At 41.9% G+C, this 12651-nt stretch overlaps 1 protein-coding gene across 1 annotated transcript in view; it reads right to left on the reverse strand.

Annotated features, from left to right (window-relative positions):
* Positions 1-12651, reverse strand: part of iqsec3a (IQ motif and Sec7 domain ArfGEF 3a) — a 126838-nt gene that overhangs the window by 43702 nt on the left and 70485 nt on the right. Inside the window, exons 3-4 of the mRNA XM_085386312.1 lie at positions 11526-12162; positions 1566-2854 (exon numbers count right to left, since the gene is read on the reverse strand). Of these exons, the coding sequence (XP_085242438.1) occupies positions 1566-2854; positions 11526-12162 (1926 nt within the window). The remainder of the gene's footprint in view (positions 1-1565; positions 2855-11525; positions 12163-12651) is intronic.

The following is a 12651-nucleotide window of genomic DNA, read 5'->3' on the forward strand; positions in this document are numbered from 1 at the left end:
AATCACAATATTAATGTGTTCATGTGATGTCTGCTGTTAATCAAAAAGTCAAAGATAAAACTAAATAGTATCGAAATACTAAATAGTATCATTTGTAGCATCGTTTTTTGCTTTCTAAATTTTGGATATTTCCCACATTGGTATTCCTTCTGTGCTCACTCTTCACTAAGAGCACAGCTCGTTCCGTCTCTTGTTTTCATCGTCTCATTCCAGCATTGAGTCAAAGTTAATTGGCTTTATTGTGCACATTTATGGCGCTGCAGAGCTTGGCATTATAAGAAAAAAGATAATGTGTGTTTATGAGCTCCAATCTCGCAAATATGTGTGACATGGCCTAACTGGATGAATATCCTCACAAAATCTCACACCCAAGGGAGGAGAGTGTATTTTCCTTCAGTGCAAGATATTTTGGAAAGCGTGTAGAGCTTCTACAGAAATGGCTGAGGTGGCAGAGAGAAAAATCCAATCCTGCTCGGGCTGAAATGTTAACAAATTTTTCATCCCAGTTCCCAAGGTACTGGTTCACACAATGCTGAAGGAACTTTTAATTACATTCGCAACTCGCAGAAGAATGACTAATGAGAATTTTAGGCTTTGTGGATCGCTGCCATTATTTTGGGGGATTCATCCTTCATGCATTCCAACTAACTGTTACCCAGCAACTCAATCAGCGGTTGAGCTGAGCTTGCTACACGAGTCCAGTTCATTTATTAGAATATGTGGGGTGTTTAGGCCCTTTAGGGTATGCTCTGGGTGAAAGGCTAATAGAGCATATGGTAAATTTCTCTATTTATTAATGCCTTCCAAGTCTGCTGTTGGGTACTTAGCACACAGGGGTCACGTGGTTCCAGACATTTTAAAATGGGATTGCATAGTGGTGCACAAATTAAATATGGGATATTCATTTCCCTTGGTTTGCTGACATTAGCTTTAACTTAAATTCTTCATATGTAAACTTTGTTTATGATTAAATGTTTCAATAATTAATTTACTGGTGGTTGGATGTCACCAAGCACACATCTCCAGGGTTCATTGTTTTGTTTTACTTAATACATAAACACAAGTGCATTCCCCATGCACTGCACTGTTACCTTGGTAACATTTTTTTCTTTCTATTTATCACTGCCATATAACCACCTTGCCCCTGTCTGCAGGGCATTTTGGGAAGTTTTTATCTTGTTTTGACTTTGTCACTCTTCACTAGACAGCGAGGGGAACTGGATTCAGAATGAGAGAAAAGGTGCAACACCCCAGACATAAATAAGCTTTCAGAGCACATTTTGTTTTCTTTTTTTCTTCTTCTTCTGCTGATTTTATGAAGGCACGCAGGAAAATACAACAGAAGTTGCAAATGTGGTTGCAGTATGAATACCAGAGTGTTAATATTGGCAATAACTTGAGCAGATCTGAAAAGAACTATATTACTATGACGTAACTTCAACACCCAACAGTTCACTAATTCAAAAGCTATAAATTATACTGAGATTTCATCAACAAACCGGCAGCTGATTTTAATTTCTGTTACCATAGAACTACAAGCACTAATGAATGAATCTGCTACTCACACATTGAAGAGGTTGAGGCCGATGCGGTAGAGGCGTTTCCTCATGACGTCTGTGGACAGAGTGGGTGATTTACAGCTAGCGGGGTTCTCACAGTGGTAGCGTGGCAGGCTGAGGATCATAGCCTGCAATGCTTCCTTGGACGACGCCTCGGACGTTGAGCGTGCCTCCGTCGATGTGCTGCTGCTGCTCATCTGCTCTGAGCTATAGTCTGCTGTCTCAGAGCCACATCTCTTAACATCCAAAGGCTCCACCGCAGGAGAGCTACCCAGCACTATAGTCTCCTGTGGTGGAGGGGCCACAGTTGGTTCTCTTGGTGGTGGCGGTACCACCACAACAACCTCCTCTGGGCTTTGGGGGAATGCCATCTTATCCAGAGGGGTCAGAGGAGGTTGCTCCATCTCCCCAAGCTCTTCTTCAGAAGGAGGTGGTGCAGGGAATTCAACATCCTGCTCGCTGCCTTCTATCTCTGATTCTGGTGGTGGTGGAGGCTCCTGGGGTGGGGGTGGGAGTTCTTTGGGCTCTGCTAGGATGTCTGCAGGTGGAGGAGGGGGTTCTTGTGAAGGACCGGGTGGGATAGGGGCTGGTGCAGAATTTGCTGTCGTGGAAGTGGTGGTGACAGTGCTGGAGGTTCCTTCTTGTTGGGTGCCACTGTTGAGGGTGACAGAAGTGGATGATTCCCTAACTGAAGATGAAACGCGGAAGTTCTGACTGTCAAACTGCACTGTCACATCTCGAAACGCCATCATCAGCTTGCTTGCATTCCTTGAGAGGTCGGTTGGGTCTACGGAGCCCTGATGAATTACAGAGTCTCGCACGTCCCCACCCCCGCCTTCTCCACCACCTCCAACCCCTGCTGCCGCTGCTGCGCTAAAGGAATCGGCACTGAACTGATAGTTGCCGCCTTCTTGGAGTGAACACATGGTCTTCAGACTCCAGTTGCTGAGTGCATCATCTATAGACTTTGCTAATGACTGGACCTGCTCAGTGAAGGAGTCTTCCAGGTCAGTTAGGGTGCCACCAACCGTGGCAGGCAAAGATGGTGAGCGTACCAGTGGGATGCCTGCCAGGTTACAGCCTTCTGCCAGCGCCCGTTCAGCAGAGAAACCCTCCGTATTTTGCACACGGACCTTGCGCAGGGAGATGCGTCGAGGCAGTCGACTCTCCAGAAGTGAATTGCGGATCTTCTCAAAGTTTTTGCTGAGCTGGTACTGGCGGAAGGCAGTCTGGATCTTGCAGGCAGCACGGCGGGAGATGAGGTGTCCGCCGTATTTGTGCTCTAACATTTCGATCTAAAGAAAATGGAAAGAGACATACAGAGCGAAAATAAATTGGTGAAACATTTCTTTTGTGTCAGTGATAGTAAAAGTGAGGACAGCAATTATTAAGACCAAATATGAGAGTCATAGTTGTATAATAATTTTTAAAACTGCAACGAATACAAGATACATGCGAATAGGTAAAAGAGTATTATTATAATTCGACGTTTTTTTGTAAGTGTACAATGCATATAGGCGTGCATTGGTGGAATACTAATCACGAGGAGATTTAATGAAAAAATAAGTTAATTTAGTTGGAAAAAGAAAAAAAACATTGCCTATTTTTAGATACTAAAGATCAGCAAATCTAAATAATATTGTCATGGTTCAGTAAATGTATTTTCCATGCTGGTTTTGTTATGTATCCTGAATCTGTAACCACACTAATAGCTGAGTCATGGCATCCAGCTATTTCTTCAGCAAACAGAGCTCATAATCTACATGAAGTCCATAGAGAAGTCTTCCACACAACCTTAAATTGTCTGAAACGGAACAGGCCGTTAATCTTGCCTGTGAAAAATTGCTCAAATGCTGTGGGAAATAGATAGAGATGTAATATAGCCTTCCTCATCTGACAGCAGCTCAAACACTAGATGAAACCTCTTTGAGTTTCCCAGAACAATCAGGGTGTGGGTATCTTTGGAAGTGCCTAGAAAGAGCGCTTATCTTTCAAAGTCCTTTTCATTCGCACCAAATCAATGAATATAATTCTGTTGCTCATCTTACTTTATCAAGGGCATTAATGTGGAGGAGATTTCAGCTTTGAAAGAACAGCACCACCGTTTTACAAACAGAACTAGCACGATTTTTGTGAAAGTCTCATTCATGGTGAACGTTTGCCTTGCAGGGACTGAAACACCTACAAAAAGACTCACCCACTTACTCTCATGAGTGAGTGGGTGACTCTTTCAAAAAACAAAACAAAAAAAACCCCACTCAAGACATTTCTACACATGCACTGCAGCCCTGAACTTTTCTAGACATGAAGCTGCGTGTGAGAACACAAGTGTCTCTGTCACTTCACTAGAACAAAGTCCGTGTGACGTCTGATGGAGTCCACGTTGGCATTGTAGCAGCTAATCGCCTGGTGGATTCACAACAAATACATCCTGCCTGCTGCACGTTCCATCAAGCTTGTCTAAACAAAACTGAATACTTCCAGGACTGAGAACGTAGCTGAAGTTCGGCTGCATGCCAGAAAGGACAGCTGAGGACGATGTCCTGAAGCGATTCTCCTGACTGGAGGTTATGAGTCAACGGCTGCAGATGGGCTACCTTTCAGTCATGTCTGTGAAGCTGGGGCGTCAGTTACACCAGAACCAATTTAGTATCCAGACTGGTGAATGAAAGGGTGAACAAGAAACTCAGGCTACCTCTTTGCCTCGATTCAACTACAAACGAATTCTACCTTGGTCAAATGACTTAACAGCAATATAATTTTATGCAAAATAAGAAGTGGAAAACTGTTTTCCATAAAAAAAAGAGTTATAGTCCATCACTAAGAAACACAACGAATACATAAATGTTCAAAATATTTTGCATGAAAATGTACTTTATAAAAAGCAAAGTATTCATCTGAGAGAATTCACATCTTTGCTTTTTCCTCCTTTGATTCTCTTACGGATTTAGAGCTGAACTCTTATATCAGAGTGATGTGTACAAGAGGATAAATTTGGTCCGTACAAAATAACCTTCCTGTCAATTCAAATGCAATTGAGTGAATGGTTACTGCAGCTAAGAAGGATCAAATTGTGACTTTCAGCTGCTAATCTGCTTTCCTTTTAGTCCTGGACAAAGTCACCAAACCATCAGACTTCTGCAAAAGAAAAAAAAACACTGATAGGCTGTAATGGCTGTAGGGTTTGCAATTTTTGATAAGTGGGTAATTCAGCAAGATGCAGCCTCTGTCATTGTCATTGGAGGAACCGAATCACATACAAAGCTCTTTAGAATAGTGGAATGACACTGAAAATCCACCTTATCTACTCCATTTACATTTCACTGCAGAGCCTCTGTGAGCAAAGTGAAACGTACTGAGAATATTAAGGTGGAGTTTGAATAGGATGCTGGTTCACAGCTCTACTGTATCTGCTGATGGCGACTTCTCAGTGGCTGTCATCCCTTGCAGACCAGTCGAACTCAGCCTGAATATTCATCGTTTTTTAATCTGGATTGTTCTGTGCTGCATGCACTCTTAATACAACAAGACGTTATCACCATGACAGTGCGGAAACTAAAATAGAGTCTTTTTTTTTTATAAGACAGGCGCTGAGGTAATATGATTGACCTCGTTACTCGCAGAGGAGTCCCTCATCAAAACAAATTCTGCAGAGTTCCACTGCAGGGGTGCCCTTGAATGCGCAAAAAAGGGCTGTCAGCTTGGCTGCATTTGATTAAATGTAGCAGTCGAGCTTGTTTGTTTTGGCTTCCGCGTAAGCCGGGTCGGGGATGATGAATAAAGCATTTGGGTCACGTTGCTTTCGTTATTAGAGTGCGTATCTGATACACTGTGCCATTCAGATGGAATTACAGCCACCGGGACGAGCTGGAACATGATGGATGGAGGAAGAAAGTGAGGAAAGTAGACAGGATTTGATGGCAGCTCTAACGAGGATTGTGTTGGAACTGCAAATGCTGTGTACCACTTTCACTGGACAGTCCAGTCAAAAGTGCAAAGTGCATGTTTTCAGAACACAGTGCACAGTGCTTCTGTCTGTGTTACCTGTTTTATTTCATCTCTAAGGACCCATCAGACCCAGTAGAAGATGGACCTTTGCAGATTTAGCAACTCTGTCCTTGACCTTCTATGTTAACACTAGTCCAGCTTGGTTTATGGGTACTGAAGCGTACTGGTGTGGCTCTGCACATATGTCAGAGTGTTACATTCTTCCTCATAAGTTTATTTCTCAGTAGTAATGTGAAGGTAGAGCATAGATGTAGGTGGTACTTGTGTCTTGTTTAACTGCACTGCATAAATATTAAGTTCTTAGAACTATGACTTGAATTCAAAAAGTCTAAAACCTTCAACCTTTTCTTTCTGCCAGTTGGACAAACCATCGTTAATTTGGAGTCAAGTTTCGTGACACAGAGAAAATGTTTTTGATGTGTCTTCCAAAGCCAGCTTGTTGGCTCACTGGTGCAGAGAATAGCATGCAGTGGGCTTTTAACTCACAGCGACTGCCTGCTGTGTCCATTAATGTTACTATAAGACCAGTTACAGTGATGCAAAATGGTTCACTTGGTGACGATTGCACTGGGGAATCTAATAAATTCCAGTTTACTGCTCAGTCAGCAATTGCAGCAAAATATTCAGGAAACTCTGATTTCTTCGTGTGTTAATAAATCCTTAGCTGTCATTTAAAGGGCTGCATGCTAATCCACTGCAAATGTAATGCATGTGGTAAAAGAAAAGGAGACACGTGTATAAAAAAAGATTGGAAGAAAGGTATAGAAAGAGGTGCTGAGACAGATGACCGTATCAAGAATGGCATTGCTGAAAATCTTCCCCATTAGACCTCTGTCACTTCTACCTCTGATCACTTCACTAAGCGCTGATGAGAGATTATTCTGGAGACACAGTGGTCTGAGAAAACGGCGATGGCACCGCTCTCTCACACCACGTCTCTAAATCGATTCTGACGGAGAGATCAGCACCATGCTGACCTCATGTTCCCCTCTGAATGAGGCACACAAAAATGGAGAAAAACTATGCAACACAAAGCGGTGCCACAATGCAGAATAAAATTAGAGTGTGCAATAACAGATTTTACTTGAACTTTGAGGTGAACAAAAAGAAGAGAAGGGGTATGTAAATATTTGAAGTCAAGGACACGGTCTCTAATCCTCTTGAAGATGACCCATAACAAACAGGGGGTTTAATAGAGGTTTAGCACATTAAGATAATGATCTTACTTAAACACAAGTGCGAATTCAAAATGCAAATTTCAAATATTTTTGGGCTGCGGAGGCAGAGACGGGTTCTCAGCTTCAGATGCTATGGAGATGATAGATATCTTGGTTTGAAATACTTTCTCTGTCTATACATGAAATATTAATACCCAGGGGCTTTGGAAAAGGAATATGTTTTAGTCTGAAAGTTTCTGCTTCAAATAGAAATGTGTCTCAAAACCGAAAGGTCAACTAAAGGTGCAGTACACAGCTTTTTTGTTTTGTTTTTACTGGTTGCAAATAAATGCCAGTTGTTGCCATTTAGAGTCAAGTGCCATGATTACTATCTCCACCTCCTTCTACGGTATCATTATCACAAATGGCCTCTTAGAAAAGCCTCATCTATATTCAACTTGTGACATTTAAACCTAATTGTAAAACTATATATGTGAAGGCTTCTTAAAGAATACCAATTACCTTGATAATCAAAAATTAGTTAACCTCACTTATTCATTCCTGCAGAACGTTGAAGACAGCTTTGACTAAAATGCTTTCTAAACACCTTTTTTCAGTGGTAACATTTATCTCTTTTTTATCCACTCAGTTTTTGAGAATCACTCTTATTTGCTTCCTTTCATCTATGAGGCAATATTAGTTTAGCTTAGCTCGGCTTTTTCTGAACACAAAATGTGCTGAACTGTACCTGCAAAGCTAAGTAATGTCATAGACTTGTAAAATACTACCCACCCTGAGATTAAATACTGCCTGTTTTACAGTCCCTATAAATCAAACAGCCCTAAAATACTGATTCGTCGAGTTTCGTCCTTAACCGTGCAGGCACAGACTGAGCTGTGTGAACAAAACTGCAGATAATCTTTTCACATGCTGCAGAATTAAGGGGTGGAAATTCAAACCATGATTATTAGCTTTCATGCTCATGCACAGTCTTACAGCGCAGAAACATCTGCATGATTAATGAGATGATTATATAACAGCAAAACTGGGACACAACTAATGCTGACTGTATGGGTAAATGAGGATGACAATAGAAAAGTCTTGATGTCATCAGAGGATGGAAATCTTTTTAGCTCATGCGTCCTTGACCAAAGTCATTTACAGAAAAAGCTCAGCGGTGACTAAATTTTAATGCAGACACTATCTTAATTTAATAGAAAAATAGAATTACACTGATGGGCCTTGGCCAAACAAAAACTGCAAGGAAAAAGTCCCAGCGTGGCCGAAATCAGATGTAATCCACTGCTGCGGACATCTGCAGAACAATACCCCCCTAAAATTCTAAATTTTGCATGAGCTGTTTAAAGAGAAGAAAAGTGATCATCTTATTGTGGAATGAAAAAAAAAACTATAAACCCTAACTTGGGTTTTGTGAGATACATAACATACATTTGCACTTTTTAGTGTATTTATGAGTGAAGGCAGCCCATCAAATCCATTTTCAGTGCTCTTTTTGATTCTTGGGAAATATGAACTGCTGAAGCAGATATTAGCAGCAGCTACTGAGCAGAAGTAAAGGTCACATCACCTCATTATAAAACAAAGTGCTGTGCATTCTGCATGAGTTGTTTACTTCTTCAAGACCTCTCCATTTTATGAGCAACTTAAAGTACACACAGTTGTGTGTGACTAGGATTGTAGCTAGAAGAGTTTAAATTGACAAAAATTAACTGAAAGGGCAGAAAGAAAATGTTTGGAGACTATATTCCCCGCCCTTCTATGTGCACACATGGGAAACCAGCAGAGCTGTAGCAAGAACCCCCCAGGTAACACAGCAGAACAAGCAGGTGTAAGTGTAGAGAAAGCATCAGTGACAACAGATATGACACTGATTAAGTCAGACAGCATGAAAATGCCAAGCCTGAGTGGAGCAGGGTTGCAAAGGGGCTTGCAGGTATGCAGCAACTTTAGGCAGGCAACGCAAAAGGCTCATCTTATATGAGTGAGCCATGAGCAAAACAAATATAATGTACATTTCCATGTAAGTGTATGTATTATTACATGGATTGACTAGTATTTAAATTTAAACCATTACGTATTTAAATTTAACCTTATTTAGAGAGAAAAAGTAATAGGGGGATCTGGAGGTTGAACGCTAAACTAAAGTGAGTTAATGCTCAAATACTTCATCATGAGGTCCTTCCCCAGTTATCAAGGTATCGCCCCACAGATCCAATTACTCTGACATTGATCTGGAGATCCATCAAGCCCCCTGCACCCCAGGTTGTACAGACAGAAGATCAATCTAGCTGATTACGTATCTCAAGCCTTGTTGACAGGGAGATCACAGGAAAGGGGGACCTTCAGATGTAAGATTAAAAGAGAGAAAATGGAAGTGAGAAGGAGACGTTAAGGTTAAAAGAATCATGAGCCTCAATTAGAGAAGTGACAACTGAGGAAATGCAATCAAAACTGAATGAAATGGAGCTGACAGAGAGCGAATATGGAAAAACTATCCAGCTCAGACATATTAGTTTCAGTGGCTTGGAATGAATGCTTTGCTGGCTTATCTGGCAGTTTTCTGTGTGTTCTTCTCACTCTGCGAATTTAAATATGTATTGGCAGAGAAGGACACAATCCAAATGACATCTCCCCTGTCACCTGTGAGCAAATTTCCTTTCAGAGTGTGTCACTGGTGCTCTGACTCTGAGAAACACTTAATACTAGAGCGACCATGTTTACTGATTGTTCTGGGTTATTGATTAAGCGCAGCCAAGCGTGCCGCACAGCACTTACAGGGACAGTAATAGAAGTCAAGACTTGAGGGACCGAGGTGTACCTTGAAAAGAAACAAATTGAACCAAGGGACTCGGAATACCTGGAAAAAATACCTGCATGAAGTACATTACAGTGGCTCAAGTCTGACAAGTTTCTGCTTGAAATACAGAGGATCCCAGCGAAATTAGTATTGCACATTAATATAGGGAAGCAATTTGAAAAGGAAACTCGGAAAAACGAATAGATTTGGGGGGCCTGGATATAGTTTACACTTGATATTACAACTTCCACAAGGCAGTTTAAAGGAGTCTTGGATGGCTTTCTTTCAAAATCATAACTTCAAATCTGGATTCACATTCAAAACACAGATTCTACTACTGCAGCTCTTTTTTGCTCATTTGTTTGTTTTCTTTTAGCAGAAAGGGAGTGCTTAGCTAGTTAGCAGTAGGAAGCTGGGTGAGCAAGATCCCTCTACAGTGTTACTTGCTTTATACATTACACCTTGACACACCAAAACTGGAGCACATGTGCAGTGTGTTAATGCAGTTATTGTTTATATAGCTCTGTTAAAATGGCGCAAAAAAAGACCAGATCCACAAACACTGATTGAGAAGTGCACTTCACCTTAGCAGATGGTGAAGCCTAGCCAACAGCCAGCCCACTGACCACACCCCTAATGATGCATCAGTAACTTCAAGCCCTAATAATTTAACAAGTTAGCTATGAAAACATCCATCCCCAGTACAATTGTCGTGAAACGGAAAATTAACTAGAGAGACAACAGAATATACGGCTGTAAACAGGTTTATTTTAGCTTTAAAGTTGGCCATGCTTTTATCAGCATCTATAGTTACTGACTCTCTTTGAAAGGCTGTAAATAAACAGCAGTTTATGGAAATGCATTTTTCAGCCCTCAAGGGTGCTTTTCTTACAGGCTGAATCTAAAATGGATCTAAAATTCAGTGGAGGGCCCTTTTACATAATCAATCCAGCACAAAAACGGTGAGGAGCCCCTCAGGTAGGGGCCTTACCTGCCATCTTACCTTGTCGAAGCTCGATGGACTGAAGAATGTTGTTTAGATGGATGATAATGAAAATTAATGTTTGATGGCTCTTGATGATTATGTAATGTAGATGATATCTGAGCTCCTGATGAACAGCGTGATAAGAACACAGACACGAGAACATGAAAATGCACGTAGAAAAACAGTCACTTTTTACAGTTCAGGACAAAGTCGGTTTAACTCGCTGCAATGAAATGTGCTTTTATTCTCCACAAATGTTAAGGCTTTTCACCATCCACTGATTAATATAAAGCATTAGAAAATATACAAATTTTAAAGGAGTCATGCAAATACAAACTTGCATTTTGTGACATTGTTTTTACTTCGACTTTGATGGGTAATTGTGCATCCTTGCTAGAATAGTAAAGCAGCCTGCACCTGAAAACTGTTTAGTGTAGTCTCAGAAAATCACAGTTTGAAAAAAACAATCCGGTTTTGGTGATGAAGACAACTGACGATGTCAATGAAGTGATGATTGATTGATTGATTGATTGATTGAATCTTTATTTTGAACATGTTGAAAAAGTATAAAAAAAAATAGAATTAAAAGAGACAAATGAACAAAGCAAACAAAAGGAAAACGAGCAACCACAACTCCAAATAACGTCCATGTTCAAAATGACATGGCATTGATGATGATGGTTTATGATAATGGAGAAAAGGAAATATTTTTGACAGCCCATAAGCGGTAATAGGGATCAATACATCGAACGAACAAAAACATAAATGAACAAATTTAAAAAATTAAAATAAAATTAAAAAGTCAGACACCAGCTTTGACCACAAACCACCTGACCTTCTCTTCAGACAAAAAAAACGAAACACCACAAAAATGTCAGACCACAGGACGTACAATACACACAAGCCAAGCTACTGCACCTCCTGCCCTCCCCCTCCCTCTCCCAAACACAACACACCAACACTCAACCCGCCCCCTCCCAACCCCAACACAACCCTACCTGCTTATTTTTGAGGTCAAGCGAGAGCTCATAGTCAGAGGCGGCGGAGTGCGAGCCGGCCCCGTTGCGCTGCACCCTCAAGGGCGAGGCTGTGTGGTGCAGACTGGCTCTCCTCCCCGGGCCACCTCCTTTTGCTCCTCCCCCTTCCTCGTCCTCTTCCTCCTGTGCTGCTTCACCCTCGCGTGGCTTGGCCTGCGCCTCCTCTACCTCTTGCTTTGTCTTTGCCTCCACAACTTCTTCTGACTCTTGATTCTCTTTCTCTGCAACCGTCTGCTCCTCTCGGCAAGGCGAAGGGGCTTTAGGGGCTTCCTGTGGGGCCGCCTCACTCAGAGCCTTGACTTGCGGCTGAGGCTCGGGCTCTGGTGCAGGCTGGGCTTTCGGCTCAGGTTCTGGCTGAGGTTTGACTTCGGGTTGGGGTTGGGGTTGAGGTTGAGGTTGAATCTGCGGTTGGGGCTCAGTCTGTGGTTGGGGCTGTGCTGGCTGAGTCTGTGGCTGAGTCTCTTGCTGCTGTTGTTGGGGCTGCGGTTGCAGTTCGGGTTGCGGCTGTAGCTGTGGCTGTGACTGGGCCTCACTCTGCAGCTCTCCTTCTCCTCCCTTCCCTTCCTGAACCATAGACGAGTCTGGAGAAAGGTCATCGCTGCAGAAAGGAGGAGAAAATGCAGAGTGAGGTGTCTGCTGCATCCGTGGTGAGCTCTGACCTCTTCTCCAGGCTGCCTGGGTTAGTGGTAAGATGTTGACCCTTTCTCTCTTTTTTCTTTTTTGTGCCTCATCACTCAACAGTTCATCTGTCTGCCTGCTCTGTTATGAATGCCTTTCTTGTCTGTCTAGACACTGACAGACAATGAAAACCAGGAAAACATAAAGCACAGAGCAGCTTATAAAACCACAGTGTACAAAAGTTTAAAAAAAAAGAAAGAAAAAGATCAAGGCATTACTTCTTACAGCAAAATCTTTAGAAGAGAAAATGTGAAAAAAACAAGATAGTTAACAGCCAATAGTGACACACGCTCCCACACACACAGACGTAGGGGGGACAGTCATGCAGCCAAAACAAATGTCACTAAATGTGTGCCTGCTTGTGTGAATACTTGTATGTTGGAGTGTACTGTAGGTGTCGTTTTACACT

This window comes from Rhamphochromis longiceps, linkage group LG17, assembly GCF_057381845.1.
Source record: "Rhamphochromis longiceps isolate RC_006_pf linkage group LG17, R_longiceps_female_GT1.1, whole genome shotgun sequence".
In the NCBI taxonomy this organism is placed as follows: domain Eukaryota; kingdom Metazoa; phylum Chordata; class Actinopteri; order Cichliformes; family Cichlidae; genus Rhamphochromis; species Rhamphochromis longiceps.